Source organism: Neolamprologus multifasciatus, chromosome 9 (assembly GCF_963576455.1).
Source record: "Neolamprologus multifasciatus chromosome 9, fNeoMul1.2, whole genome shotgun sequence".
Lineage (NCBI taxonomy): Eukaryota > Metazoa > Chordata > Actinopteri > Cichliformes > Cichlidae > Neolamprologus > Neolamprologus multifasciatus.
Window position 1 is genome coordinate 21,089,918 of NC_140447.1, and position 14,592 is coordinate 21,104,509.

At 41.2% G+C, this 14,592-nt stretch overlaps 2 protein-coding genes across 2 annotated transcripts; one reads left to right on the plus strand and one right to left on the minus strand.

Moving 5' to 3' along the window:
• Nucleotides 1–1,172: 1,172 nt before the first annotated feature.
• On the plus strand, nt 1,173–6,573 carry maf1b (MAF1 homolog, negative regulator of RNA polymerase III b). Its single transcript, XM_085173420.1, has 8 exons — nt 1,173–1,735; nt 2,037–2,125; nt 4,638–4,769; nt 4,890–5,052; nt 5,141–5,262; nt 5,347–5,466; nt 6,007–6,099; nt 6,210–6,573. The coding sequence occupies exons 2-8, from the start codon at nt 2,043–2,045 to the stop codon at nt 6,232–6,234; spliced, it is 738 nt and encodes a 245-aa protein (XP_085029546.1). The 5' UTR covers nt 1,173–1,735; nt 2,037–2,042; the 3' UTR covers nt 6,235–6,573.
• arl8 (ADP-ribosylation factor-like 8) lies at nt 4,842–14,165 on the minus strand. Its single transcript, XM_085173421.1, has 6 exons — nt 13,726–14,165; nt 11,712–11,772; nt 11,464–11,611; nt 10,360–10,443; nt 10,054–10,205; nt 4,842–8,687 (listed from the first exon to the last, which is right to left on the minus strand). Exons 1-6 carry the CDS (start codon nt 13,769–13,771, stop codon nt 8,639–8,641), a joined length of 540 nt encoding a protein of 179 aa, XP_085029547.1. The 5' UTR covers nt 13,772–14,165; the 3' UTR covers nt 4,842–8,638.
• Nucleotides 14,166–14,592: the final 427 nt, after the last annotated feature.

The following is a 14,592-nucleotide window of genomic DNA, read 5'->3' on the forward strand; positions in this document are numbered from 1 at the left end:
TATGGAGTTGTGCAGTTAATCAAGTACACCTTGTGTACCTTCTTGTGATGATTGCGTTCATTATTTAAAATATTAAATACAAATTTCCCACGTGTGGGACTAACAAAGGTTATCTTATCTTACAAGTTTAATGTAAATGAGCCTTTGTCACAGTATGCAACTTCAACTGTTTTTGTGGGAATGGAAACACATTAAATGTAAGAAGTAGCAGCACCATAGATTTAGCTGGTCATTAACTTAACCTTATCCACAACCTTTGTAGACTTCACAACCACAGTTCTGACACTTTAATTGCAGCTACCTTACAAGGGACCCAGGTGGGACTTGAACCCTCAATCCCCAGCTTCACAGGCTGATGCCTTGTCCATTAGGCTACTGGACCAGTTTGTTAGCCGCTTTCATCACTTTTAAAACAGTGCTATGAAATCTATGATATATGTTTTGTTTTAAAAATCCCATTAAATATAGATACGGTAAATTAAACAACACGTAATAGACAGCATAAAATACATAAAGCCAAGTCTAAAAGGCTTTAAAAGAGGTGGTTACTGCCTTATCACCAAAGCCAGTTTTTTCAAGAGCTAAGGGGCCTTGATGACAACACCCTCAAATGTCCAAATGTCAAATCATCTTTTTTTGCTTTGTAGCACGGAGGGTGGGGTGGGGGGCAATCCTAAATGTAATTATAAACAGGTAGCACGTGTACGTGAGATACGTGAGATAGCAGGACTGAGATGATGTTCACTGCTTAGTGCTAAACGAAAGTACTCATCCTTTTTTTAAATAGCTGATGAAACCACAAATATACTATAGAAACTCTGGAGTATGCAGAATGAAAGTAGTACAAATTAAAAGTGACTTTTTCTGTGTGATGTTCAGAGTAACATATGGATGAATAATTATTTATATTTGATATATGTATAATACTTGAGTATTTTAAGGTGTTAATTGACTGCTTCGATTAACGGAAGAGAAGAAGGGTCTAAAAAACAAAACAACACAAAACAAGTTTAGTTTCTAAATACACAGTAACCTGGGGACCCCACCCCCCGATATAGCACTGGCCAATCATATTAGTCATATTTATATTGATGGATTATTTCAGCCAATGACAAGGGATCACAAACAAGCGTGGGCGGGCTCCTTTAGCAAGGCGTATAAAAGAAAGGGGGCTGGGTTTTACCAGTACAGTAGAGTCCGTTGTTTTGATGAGAATAGATGTCTTTGCGATAGTCGACGATTTGTAGCAACCGTAACCAGATTATATATTTTTTCACGACGTTAGGTAGCTCGTTGCTGCTTTTCTGATCGAGTCGCTCTGAAAAAGGCGGCTTGATCTCGCTAATAAAGGTCGCTTTGTAAATTAGGTCGGAAGGGATGCCGCTGCAGACAGACTCCGACGGACGCCAAGAGTCTTTGGATGTAATCTCATCGCACTTAATCGGCAAGAGCAGCTTTTCTATAAACTTAAAAAGCCTCAGAATAACTCATTCTCGACCGAGTGTTTGTGTAAGATGCTTAAGCTCGAGTGCGAACTAAAGGCTGTTCTGTGAAGTGAAGACAGGAGCGCAGTTGTCAGTAAGCTAACTTAGCTACCGTTAGCTGGTCACCCACAGAGCGCGGTTCGGTTATCTTCAGCACCCTGCTGGTCACAGAGGGGCGAGTATCTACCGAGACAGCTCACTGCTCAATTTCGGACCGTCTGTTTTCGGCCAGTGTCGAAAAATACTGCCTGGTAAGTGATTTATATGGGAACCAGGAAGACGGCTTGTCAACTAAATGTAGAGCAGAGTGGGGGAGGGGCAGCTGCTTCTGTTTTGATCTGCAAGTTGTCCTCGAGGGGCGCTGCAGCCCCCTCTCTGCTAAATAACACCATTGTTTATCTGCTCGTCGCTGATTTGTAACTCGCTGTGTAATGACTTTATAAGGCTGGCACTGTTAGGCATGTTAAAACTCAAAGTTATCGTTTCCTTAAGAGACCTGTTGTGAATGCAAGCTAAACAGCATGTGTATGTTTATCTTTATGGTTCTTGCAGACTACAATGAAGCTGTTGGAAAACTCCAGCTTTGAAGCTCTCAGCTCCCGGCTGTGTGTTGAAACAGGGGAGTCCCGCATACTTGGCAGGTAAGACTTCCATTTCTACCCTTTTTCCCCATTTAGAATGATCAGTGAAATGAGTAGATACGACCAAAGAATGTAGGAATTCAGAGGATATAAAAAATGCATAAACTCCTCAGTATTAAAAATGCACCAGTGTGTTTCACATGATTTGGGTTAGGTGTGCTGGTGACTCACGGGTTAAAAAAATGGCACAGGGTCTGTTTGTTTGTGGACATGTAGGCAACATTTCAGACAGGTGACTGGTCCCTTGAGAACGTTTTGGGTGTTAACTGATTTTTTTTTTTTTTTGGTCTTTCTGCTGCACTTGAATGCCACACAAACTTCAGTTGCAGTGCTTGTAGTTTCTGCATATTTAAGACGTGCTACCTTAGCTCACCTGATTGTGATGCATGCAGAGTTTATTTCACAAGATGAGTAACAAATTCTTCTGTTCCAGAAGTGCAGGTTTTATGAGGTTGCACCTCTAAAGTTTAACCACTAAACTTTGCAGGCTTGCAGTGTAAGCAAAGGTTTTCCTGAACAGGAGAGATCTACCACTGATGTCATGAAAATGAGTGGTAGATGGTGCGAGAGGTGCGGCTGGCTCACAGTTCATGTACACTCCTCATAAGCGGGGTAGTAGAGCAAACAGCCACCCGGGTGTTATGCAACATCATGGTAACTCTTTACCTCTGACGGCCTAAACTCGGAGCCTGCAGTGAAGGTTAATTTATAACTGACAGCTCTTGCTGTAACATATATTGGCGTGTTGTCGATTATGCAAAGCCTCCAGCGGGGCCCGAGGATACGGTGACAGTGTGGTTACATAAAGAGCAGTGGGCTGTGTGTGGAGTTATGCAGCTCGGTCTGCTGTTCTGTCTTTCTGGGGTGTGTGGGCGGTGGTTGTGACCTCGAGTGACGCAGATCACGGTGTCCTCTCACAGCGCGCTGTGGTTATTTCTGAGACTGTTGTGAAGTGGTTTTTAGCAGATGTATACATGCACACATACACTACATAGTATCAGGATGGTGCTGGTGAAGCAGCTGTAAAGGCTGCTTAGTAGATTTGGAGACAGCTCATCATAGCAGACTTTAGCTGAGAATTAACTGAACAGGCTTCCAGCGCGGATTATGGTATTTTCATGCAGGCAAGAAAAATAAAATAAAACCGTAGTCAATTTATTCAGAGGGTGCATAAATTACCTGAAAGAAGGCAGCTGGTGTTCTATGTGAAGATTGTGTTTCCTACTGAAAACAGGAAAGTAAGGCAGTAAATAAGTAGGCCTGAATTGGTAATACAGTAATAATAAAATACATACGTGTCTTTACTCTTTTCTACTCTGAGCACTCAAAGTGCTCGATACAAGATGTGAAATTCACCTATTTACACACACATTAATAGAAAACACTAAATTCAAGCGCTTTCTATCTGAGGTTAGATAACATTCGCACAAAGATCGACGCATCAGGATGATCTCTTTAACTGTTATACCTCTGGTCTCTACTGGAGTAATAATGGGTTTGTGTTTTTCATGAGTTTTTACTTGAATTCAGGTGAGATTCAGCTACGTTTTCAAAGTGTGCTTATTTGTTTTGGGTTGGTTTTTATTTCAGTGAACTGAAATGTTTCTTTATGCCTTCATGTTTTGTTTGCAACTCAGCTGTGTGTGTGTGGAATACCAGGGCAGTTATTTCCACCATGATGTCCTCTGATGTCTCTATAATTAGCTTGTCAGCCTTGGCGAGGGTCTTAGCAAGTGTATCCTCAAAGTTGCACAACCTTTGCTCTTGTATAACGTCTTGGTGAGAGGGTGCAAAATAAACAACTGCACAGCAGTCTGCTGCTCTGCTCTCATATATCTCAGCAGCATGTGACCTAGAAACATGAAAGAGCACGCAGGAAATGTTAGCCACGACTTGTCAGGCAGTCCTGCAGATATGGCTCTGGTGAAAGGAACATGCTGTCTTGTTGAACGTGTAATAGCTTGTAGATATCTAGAGTTAAGTTATGTGTTGATAGTTATTAATTCCCAACTATCCTAAAACAAACATACCTACATTGCAGTTTAATGAAACAGAAAAGGTGTATTTGGCATTAAAGGCGGTGATCATGGAGAACACATTTGATAGAAATCAGAGTTTTCAGGTTGTTTTGGCTCTTTGGTGAACAGATCCAGAACATATTACACACAGATAAATGAAGCGGTTCAATAAAGCTTTCTGTCATTACACTACTGATTTTGATTTGGCTCTGGTTAAACCCTCTGTGGTTGGGTGCCACTAATTTCTCTATGTAAAGAAAGTCTTTATCAAAGGTTTCTTGGAACAACATTTGTTTGTGTTCATTAATTTAATTTCAGGGGGGCGTTAAAATGAATTTCATCAAAATGTCCTGGAGTGGCCCATCTGTTATGCAATCATGTGTTTAATCCTGCTGGGATATTAAAATAGTTTCCAGTGATTCGGCCGCACCCTCCCATCGTCATGTTTACATCGTCCAGCTCTTAAATGTTTTTTGCTGCTTTCTGCTCCGCAGGATCGAGAGCTACTCCTGCAAGATGGCAGGAGACGATAAACACATGTTCAAGCAGTTCTGCCAGGAGGGGGAGCCGCATGTCCTGGAGGCCCTCTCCCCTCCTCAGTCCACCAGCGCCACCAGCCCTTCACAGTGAGTATTGCAGGCCAGGTTCAGCATGTTTGGAAGATGAAGAAATTAAATACTTTTTGTTTTAAAAAAAAAAACAAAAAAAAACAAAGAACAAAAACCATGATGTTCATTTCTGTGCAGGCTGGGGAAAAGCAGCGAGGACGGAGAAAACCCTTTGAGCGACAAGTGTTGCAGGAAGACTCTTTTCTACCTCATCACCACGCTCAACGAGTCCTTCAGGCCGGACTATGACTTCAGTGCCGCGCGAGCTCACGAGTTCAGCCGAGAGCCCAGCCTCAACTGGGTCAGGATGCCGTTCCGAAGCGAAACTTGTTCTCTGGAATGAGGAAAAAACAATTTGCTTCAAAGATTGCTTTTCTTTTTCTGTCCAGGTGGCTAACGCAGTGAACAGCAGTCTGTTCTCAGCAGTGGGAGAAGAGTTTAACTCTTTGGGACCCGAGCTGTGGAACGCTATCGACCAGGAGATCAACCTGCAGGGCTGTGACATTTACAGGTAGGTGCTGAGATCAGTTAACGCTGCAGAGCGAACCATGTGGTGTGGAATAAATCTGTTTTAAGCTTGAATATCTTTTTCTAGCTACAACCCAGATCTGGACTCGGACCCTTTTGGTGAAGAGGGGAGTCTCTGGTCCTTCAACTACTTCTTCTACAACAAGAAACTGAAGAGGATTGTATTCTTCACATGTCGCTCCGTCAGGTCAGCAGCTACAGGCCTACTGCTCACCTCTACAGACTCTTAACAACTCGCACATCCTGTTTCCCACAGATTTGTGTGTGTGCAGCCAAATCAATTATGAAATGACAACATTAGTAAGTTTCAAACCTCCTCCGTCCTTTGGACATTCTTAAGCTACACCGTCTCGTGCTGCAGCTGCCGACAGGTGGCCTTCTTGAGCTTAGTGTAGCACCAATGAACCAAGTTTCCACCTGCTTCACGTTCTGGTTGGAGCACACGCACATCAGATCTACAGAGCAACAGGATGGCTGTTTCCACTCTGCAGCACAAAACTGTAGAGTCGCAGTACATCTGACTGTTGGTCTCATCAGTCAATCAAGCAGAAAAGAGGAAATGAAAGTAAAATGCAAAAATGGTTTGCCAAGCCTTCGTACAGCCAGACCAAGTCAAATTCATTATTAGGCAACAGTCAAATCCCTCCACTTGTTCCAGTTAAAGTATCCCAGGTTGAATGCACACATAGTGACACAAGGGGGTCTGATCGTGATAATCTTTCTGCAGCGTCCTGAGCGGTTATGGCCGCGGCAGCCTCGACAATGAGCTGGACATGGAGCTTGACGATGAAGAGGAAATGGATGGCTTCACTGAGGACAGGTGAGACTGCTTATTGAACGCCGGGTTTCCTTTACTGTAATATGTGCTGTGCAGTACTTGTTTTTCTATAAATAAATGTGTCACTTAAATTCTTTTTTTTCTTCTCCCAGCTGCCCCAGAGCTCTGTGTGTGTAACCGCCTCAGCCAAAGAGTGTCCAGGCTTCTCCAGTGTCCATCCCCACGCCTCTTCCTCGCCATCTATTTGCTGCTTTGTCCAAAGCCATTTTCCACCTTCAGACTAATGCATGTTTGATGCCTTCTCTTGCCGGTGGTAAACTTTGTGTTGTGGCGTGGCAGGGTTTTATTTGCATTTGTTTTTAGTTAAATACTCCTGTGTCAGCATAAAACTCTTTTTCATTTTCCAGTATTTCGTTGTTTTTTGTTTTCTGGGATCCTGAGCTCTGAGCCCATACAGCCACATATGGACTTCTCCACTCCTGCCACATTTCCAAAGAGACCACTTCACGGACACTTGAAAGAGGAGGTCTTGTTGTGGACAAGTGGCTCAAAGACTGAAAGCAAGTTTCTTGCAGATGATGTCACAGAGAGAAGTCCAGAAACACCAGCATAATTGAAAACTGACGAGGACAAAAACAGCTGGGTCCGTTTAAGACAGGACACACACATACACACAAAAATCCAGCCGAGGCTGCCTGACTGATAAACTGAGAGCTCTGTTTCCTCATCTGTTGTTGCTTTTTACGTGTGACAGTGACGTTACTGTGAGAACTCTTTTGAAATCTAAAAATGTTGCATTTATTACTGACTGTATTCTTTAAATCTCCACGGCCAAGGAGAATTATACTCCTGGCGTCTGAGTTGCAGCTTAGAAAACATATCAGCTTTTATCAGATAGTTTCACTGTGTTGTCTAAATCCTTTTTTTTTTATAAATTCTCCAATTAATCCCTTTTCATTCCTGAATGTGTTGACAGTGTTTTGCTTTGCTCATTACCTCAGTGCAAAGCCTTCATTGAAAAGTGAATGTATAGTAGAAAAAACATGCCGCAGAAAATTCTTTTTAGATGAGAAGCTCTTCGTGTTCCTGAAAAGTACTTAGGAGTTGTGCGTCTTTTATCGACTGCCCCGTGCTTCGTTTGATCAGCTATTATATTAAAGATGTGAATAAATTGGTGTTTGTCTTTGAAACGCAGCGACCTAATGAAAGTTATTTTGACTCTGAAATAATTGAAAGTTTAAAACAAACCTTTATTGGAAATAAAACTGATACGGTACAGACATCACCACACAGTATATGATCAGTTCCCTTGCTTTGAGTTTAAGGTAAAAGCTGTAAACCTTGGTGCTGTAGTGTCTGGCGGCCGCACGCTTCATCCCTTTCCTGTTTGTGTAAAAAGACCTTGCACCAGAACATCTCAGAGGCACTCTCAGACCAGGATGGTTTGCAATCAAGATTCAAGCACCTCATCACCTTTTTTTTTTGGCCACTTGCAGAACTTGTAAAAGGAATACAAGGTTTAAAAGTGACACGTGCATAGATCCGTTAGCAAGTTCAAGGAATTAAAGAAGGTCAAAATCACAGGGAGACTCAGATTGAAACGCACGGTCCTCCAAGATGCCCAGAACAGGTTGGTTAAGGCGGAGGATCAACTTATACCTAAACAGCCGAAATTACATTAGGACCATATTTCTGCTATTCCTCATAGCCAAGTGGTTCATGAGTAATGACTTCATATAAACATGTGGCACTTCTTTGAAGGTTTATTTAAGAAGACTGAGATGCCAGAAAGGCTGTTAAAAACTAAAAAGCTTATTGGCAGGGGGCAGGGTTTGCAACATCAGTGACCATGTGTTAATGCAAAATTTAAATAAAGATCATAATGCATCATTTAGGAAGAAAATGTTGCAGTTTGAAATACTGTTATTAAAACTGAGCTGTGTACTGAAATAATGCTGCAGGGTTCATTTTCCAGAGGCTAGAGAAGGGAAAATGTATAGTGCGTCAACACCATTTGGCTCAACAATATACAAGTACAGGCTCAAGGTTGTTAAAAAATAGGATTTCATACTTTACCACATTTTAATACGGCACCATCAGGTTGTAGTGTGAGAAATACCAATGGTGTAGCTTATGAAACAGAAATTATACATAACAGATCCCCCCCCCCAAAAAAAAGTCTTGACCATGAGAACATTATTGTACAGTAACAGCTTGGAACCATTCCTTTAACAACACTGCTTGTAATCCCTTTGTGTCCCCAACATAGATGAACTTGTATGGCAAAAAAGGACAGCTGCACTATGTATGGACATCCTCGAGGGGTTTATGATACGATATAATGTAACATGATATGATGAGAAGTATGTCATGTCAATGATGATAGTCTGGTGCCGTACTCCAAAATACTTGCTCCTTAAGCTGGTCTCTGTTCAGGAGAAGGACTGGCTCCATTGTGACAGCGTGCCAACACTCCTCTCCAAATTTGTCCTAAAATAAAAAAAAAATAAAAAATAAAAATAATGCTGTTCCATCCCAGCGGTGCTGAAGGTAGTCAGGCCATTAACGGCAAAGGAATGGGCTATCTGAGTCCGGCTCTGGAGGTCATCCATTCAAGGCCTTGACATAACCTGAAAAAAAGGAAATCAAAGATGAGAATCAGCAGAACTTTTCCAATGCCTTCAAATGTAATGAGAACCCACGATGGACCATGTGGCCCAAAGCCACAGACTGAATAAAAGATGGGTGTAGCTGCCATGATGTCACACTCTGGTTTGTGCATCTCTGCTATGAAACTTTGAGTTGAGAGTTTCAGCTGTTGTGACCGTTTTTGAAAGTGAATGTGACATGCAGGTTTAAAATTCTTCAGCAGGGGTTTCACTTTTCAGACCTCAAAGCTGCATCACTCTTTTATAATGTGTACTCCTGTAGAGCACTCCTAATTTGGAAGAGTCAAAGATACCCATCTGTTTTCACAGCTTTAGACAACTTCAGGTAACTTTAAGAGAAGCCAAATTGGAGACATTGTAAAACATGAAGAAGGACAACTCTGCAAAGCAGAAAATCGTTCATGTCAGACACTTTCACACAGCTGAAAACACCCTGTGTTGTTTTTGTGTTGGATATTTATGTTCTCACTAACTCCCCCTGTTGTCTTACTGCACTTAATGTGCGCCTGTTTTTACCCTTATACACAAACAGCAGTGGGTCATATTTATTTTTAAAGCAGAACTCTGCCACTGATGGCTGCACAAAGCCTCCTGAGGCCTCAGGGCTTAAAGTAAGCAGATGCAGTGACATCTGGTGGCTCACACACCTCACAGCCCTGCAGGACAACTTAACACTAATTTTACTGGATAAATGTCCTCATAAGTATGTGGTGTTGGTGTCACTATACTGGAGCACCAAAGCTTGTTGAAAAGTTGTCTGAACATAATATAGAGTTTCAGTTTGTTCCAATAAACATAGAAAACAAACAAACAAACAAGCAAACAACCCCCCCCCCAAAAAAAATAAATAAATAAAAAAACAACAAAACAAGCAGAACAAATAAAACAGCCTAGCGATAAAAAAACAAAACAAAAAACCTGGAGCAGTAGCTTTTAGGTGCCGTGTTAAATCTGTTAAAGGAGAGTCAATGTCAACAACCAAATCTTTGAATGTTAAAATGAATCTGTGAAAACGAAGATAAAAACACTTCATCTTAGGTTTGTATGGAGATCTGCAGTTTCTGCTTGTTTGGGCCACATCCGTCTCTCAGAAAACAATTACAGATAGAACAACAGAGACAAAAAACATCTGCATTCCCTGTTTTCCCCTGCTTTCATTTCTAAAAAACTAATAAGATCAGTTAGAAACATCTGTGTATTAATTGAGATCTGGTTTGCAGCTGGATGAGGGTGGGATTTCATCATCTAACCCCTGCATTAATTAAAAGTCTGCACACCCTGTCACTCTGTATTTCCTGCTTGTGAAGAACGAGCAGATCTCTCTTACCCCTCTCCCGTAAGTGCACAGCAGGACTGTATGTGCCAGGGGTGGTCTTTGATGGAGCTCAGGGTGAGGTATTTAGAGATCTCTGCTGCAGACATACAGTCCTTCATATCCTGCTTATTGGCGAATATCAACACAGCTGCTTTCCGCAGGTCCTGAGGGAGAACACAGAGAACAATGAAAGCACAACCTTAGTTGCTGCCACTTTTTGAACCACAAACTCTAAACAATGCTGGTGGAGGAAAAGCCTGGCCATCGTCCTGCGTTATCGTCATATATGGTCATACTAGGAAGAGTTGAGTGTGTTACCTCATGGGCCAGCATCCTGTAGAGCTCCTCTTTAGAGATAGCCAGCCTCTCTCGGTCTGTGCTGTCCACCACCAGAATGATGAACTGGGGGAAGAAAAAAAAAAAAAAAAGTGACCTCTTTTCAAAAGGCACAGCAACAAAATGCAACACAGCGGGTGGGCATTTCCGAGGCTGAAACCCTCACAATGGGAAGTGGTGAGTGCTATGCAAATATCCCCTCTTGAATAAGAAAACGTAGAAAAATATACTGAGTTTACTAACAAATACAACCAATCATTAACAGCTCCTGATTAATTAATTTACTAGCCGTCTGAGGTTTAAAAAAATATCAACAACTGACCGTCAATATATTCCCAATAAAAGCAGTCAATAAAAATGCTGAATACTGCCTCTTATAATTCCCAGAAACCCCGACATGGGGTGGTTTACATTATGCCAACTCTCGCTTCTCCCACAACATAGGAACTGCTCTGAATCAGCCATCATCATCACCTTGATCCACCTTGAGAAATGAGGGAAAGGTTGGCTTCTAGAGCAGCTTAGAGCAAGGACACCCGGGTGTATAATCATGTCTTATATCAGGCGACATGATGTATTAATGCTGCACCTCCACATAAAGAACAAAGTTTGCCATCAGGGGAGGAGCTGAAGCTTTGACAGCTTTACCTCCTCCACGCTCACACGTCTTTTTTTGGATCTCTAACACATCACAAAGAGGATATGAGAGAGAGGGAGAGAGATGCAAGTGAATATGTGAGGAGACATTTTAGGATAATGGAATGCTCCCACAGAAAGCATAGGGAACAATGAGGAATTGAGCTTTGTATTTAAATCATGAAGCAGCCAAAATGGATATAAACCTTTAGTGAATATTGTAAAGGGCGGTCTTTAAGTTCTCATACACATCTGCCTCTGCTGTTTGTCTTTTTACTGTGGCAGCTGACCCCTTTGCTTCTCAGACCGGCTCCTTTGTGAATAGGGTGACCTTTGACTTGGGCGGCCTATGCTGCCGTCTGTGCTCCGAGCAAACACCAGCTGCTGTGCTCAGGGAGAAAACTGTGCTCGGCTACTGTCGAGTGTGAAAGACTGCAAAGTGTTTCTCACCTCTGTATTGGAGTAGTAGGTGTTCCAGGAGGATCTGAGAGACTCCTGTCCACCTATGTCCCACATTAAAAAGTGGGTGTTCTTCACCACTATTTCTTCCACATTGCTTCCGATGGTGGGAGAAGTATGGACCACCTCGTTCATTAGACTGAATAAAACAGAAATGCAAAGTGGGTTTGTGTTTTTCCAACTTTAAAAGCATTCAGGAAGGATGTCTAAGAAGGTTCAAACTGAAAACAAGTACTTACAATTGGTAGAGGATAGTGGTTTTCCCTGCATTATCTAGTCCCACAATGATCACCTTGTGCTCTGGAAAACAAAAATGAAAAAACAAAACAAACAAACAAAAAAACCTCAGAAATTAATTTGAAAGTATACAGTTTGAAACAAAAACTGGATCCAGCTCACAAAAAGCAATCACACCAAAAAAATAAAAACCTCAAAAACTTACTTCCTACCTCATGTCTTTCTGACCTACTTTTCCCAAATAAACAAACAAACCTAGACCTACAGTAAACTCTGCTCATTCATATAACAAGCTAGAACATAGAACAACAATGAGGGTTTGAGGCTGGTGCGAGACAGGCAAACATGATGGGCTAAATGAAGAATTACTAAAATATTTCAGGCCAGTGTTTTAACTTCTTGCCCTCGCGAGGCCTCTGGCTGAGAGGAAGGAAGTCTGGCCAAAGGGCATCGCAGCTCTGAGGGTTTTGATGAACTACATTGGCTTTCCAAACGTTTTACATGTATATTGCTTCCTTTACAAGAAGCAACATTACACGGTTTTTCCTGCATATAAAAAATAAATAAATAAATGTTGGCACCCACTGTTGTTGCAATGCATAGCCACGTCCCAAATCCCCATTTTGGGGCAGGAAAAAGTTTAACTATCAAACAATCATCAACAAAAATCCAAATAGATGTCACCACACAGGGAAAAATACGAGTATGATGCACAGAGAAAGGAAACATTTGTTCCTAGAATGTGCTAAAGAATTAAAATTCGGCAAAAATAACACAAAGGGATTCATACACCAAGAAGAATCACTTCTTGTGTCTCCAACCACATCTCTAGTAATACAATTACATGGTGATGATGACATAGATTCAACTCCTAGTCTGAGTCCCAACAATTTCACCCAAACCACACAGCAATCTCCTTAAGTAAGTAAAACTTGACACTGGGAATAGTTTAATCCAGAATTAGGTAACAATGAAAGTAGGTATTTGCCATTCTTAGGGCCAGGTAATAAGTAAGCAATATAACACATGCTAAAGAGCACAAAAAATATTTCCCTATCAGATGACAAATGATGACTGGAATCAAACAGAAAATAAAAATTCTATCTGTAAATATAACCACATCCTTCATTAATGATTTTCACTTCCTATTCCTCATTATTAAGAAAAATAACACTCACTTACAGTAAGGGGAAAAAAGCAGCAAGTTGAAGCTGTACAGTTAATGAATACTTGACATTGCATTGGTCATTTGGCAAACCCACATTGAATACTTTAATACAGAGGAACAAAACTACCTAAAATCAATAATTTGAAATTTGTTTAGATATTCTTATTACCCGAGAGCTTATTTTGGTACTTCTTTCGACATCTATACATTTCTCTACTGTTCCAAGATGCAAGTGATGAGGAAAGGTGTAAACCTTTTGTCTGTTTTATATAATTTTTGGGGTGTTGAATAGTATTTTTTCGCAAATTCTGTCCTCCATATTTTAAAACTCGAAATTACACGATAATGTTGGTTATCCAGGTTGGTAACCTATCATAAACGGGAGCAAAAATACTAGTTAGACTAGTTCCATTGTTTTAAGTGGACACTCTGAGCCACAGTCGAATAATTATATTTACAGTAAACATCTTTCCAGAAAGTCAAGGAAAAGTTATGTAAGGGCGACGTGTCCTGGACAGTGAGCCAAAGCTGATTGACAACACTGTGAACATACTCCGGTAGGTTCTTAAGGTAATTATATCGGTTGATAAAGAGATTAACAGTTACGATGGTGGGTGGCGTCATGCGGGTGGAGAGTAGTACCCTGGTTTACAAGTTAAACAAAGACAGTTCAGATGGCAGTGCTTAAGTAAAAATAAATAAATAAAATAGATGTGTGGGGAGATAATTCTGCCATCTGCTATTGTGGCACCTCAGCTGCCCTCTTCATGCTAACGGGCTAACAGTTCGCCTTATCCCCGGTTGAGAAGCCGGCGGGAGATAAGTGAGCTGCAAAAACCGACACCCACCTTGGTTACAAAAGAAGCTCCACAGTTTGGCGAGTATGAGGCCCATTGTTAGGGATAAATGCCGATGTCCGTCCCTCTGTGGATAGAGCGACTTTCTCCACTCTGTGGTCCGCACCGTGCAGTCCGCGGCTGGCTGCTTCTAGCTAACACTAGCTCAAAGAGCTCTGGTCTACAAAACACCTCAGCGACCTTTTCAATGCGAACTCCATCTAAAACATCTAAGCCATGAAGCTAAAACCAGATCTAAAACAATACCGGGATGAGTTATTATTGTGTAGGTGTAAGTAAAGCCTAAAGCACCCACAAGAAGTACAAATAATCCCTGGTGTACAGAGCAGCTGTGTAGTCCCCGTGAGTATCTACTCCTCTCTTCTTCTGCCCGTTAGCTGCCAGTTGTCCGGCGAAAAAAAGCAATCCCGACTGCTCAGTTATCTTCCGGTTACGTGATGACGTTTACGCATCGTGGCATGTTTGTCTTTTAAATCTCCAGTTTCTGCTTCTTTTTTTTATTTTTTATTTTTTTTAGGAATATTTCTTATCAATGAAGACAAGCCGCTAAAACTTCAGTTCCACCTTTATTTGCTTCTAAATGATATTGCCTATAACTATAAAATTCCTAAGGAAAAGGAGTTTAGCCAACATTTAAAACAAAAACTTTTATAATGTTTAAATGTTATAATTTTAAATGTTTCACTATTTTTGATAACGTTTTTACTTGTTATGTTTTTATAAATTAATTTTTATGCAACTTTGATGGATATATTATTTTATAACTTGCTTTACTGTTTAAACACAACAAAAAAGACAAAGATTTATGCACACACACACACACACACACACACACACACACACACGCAAAACATGCAA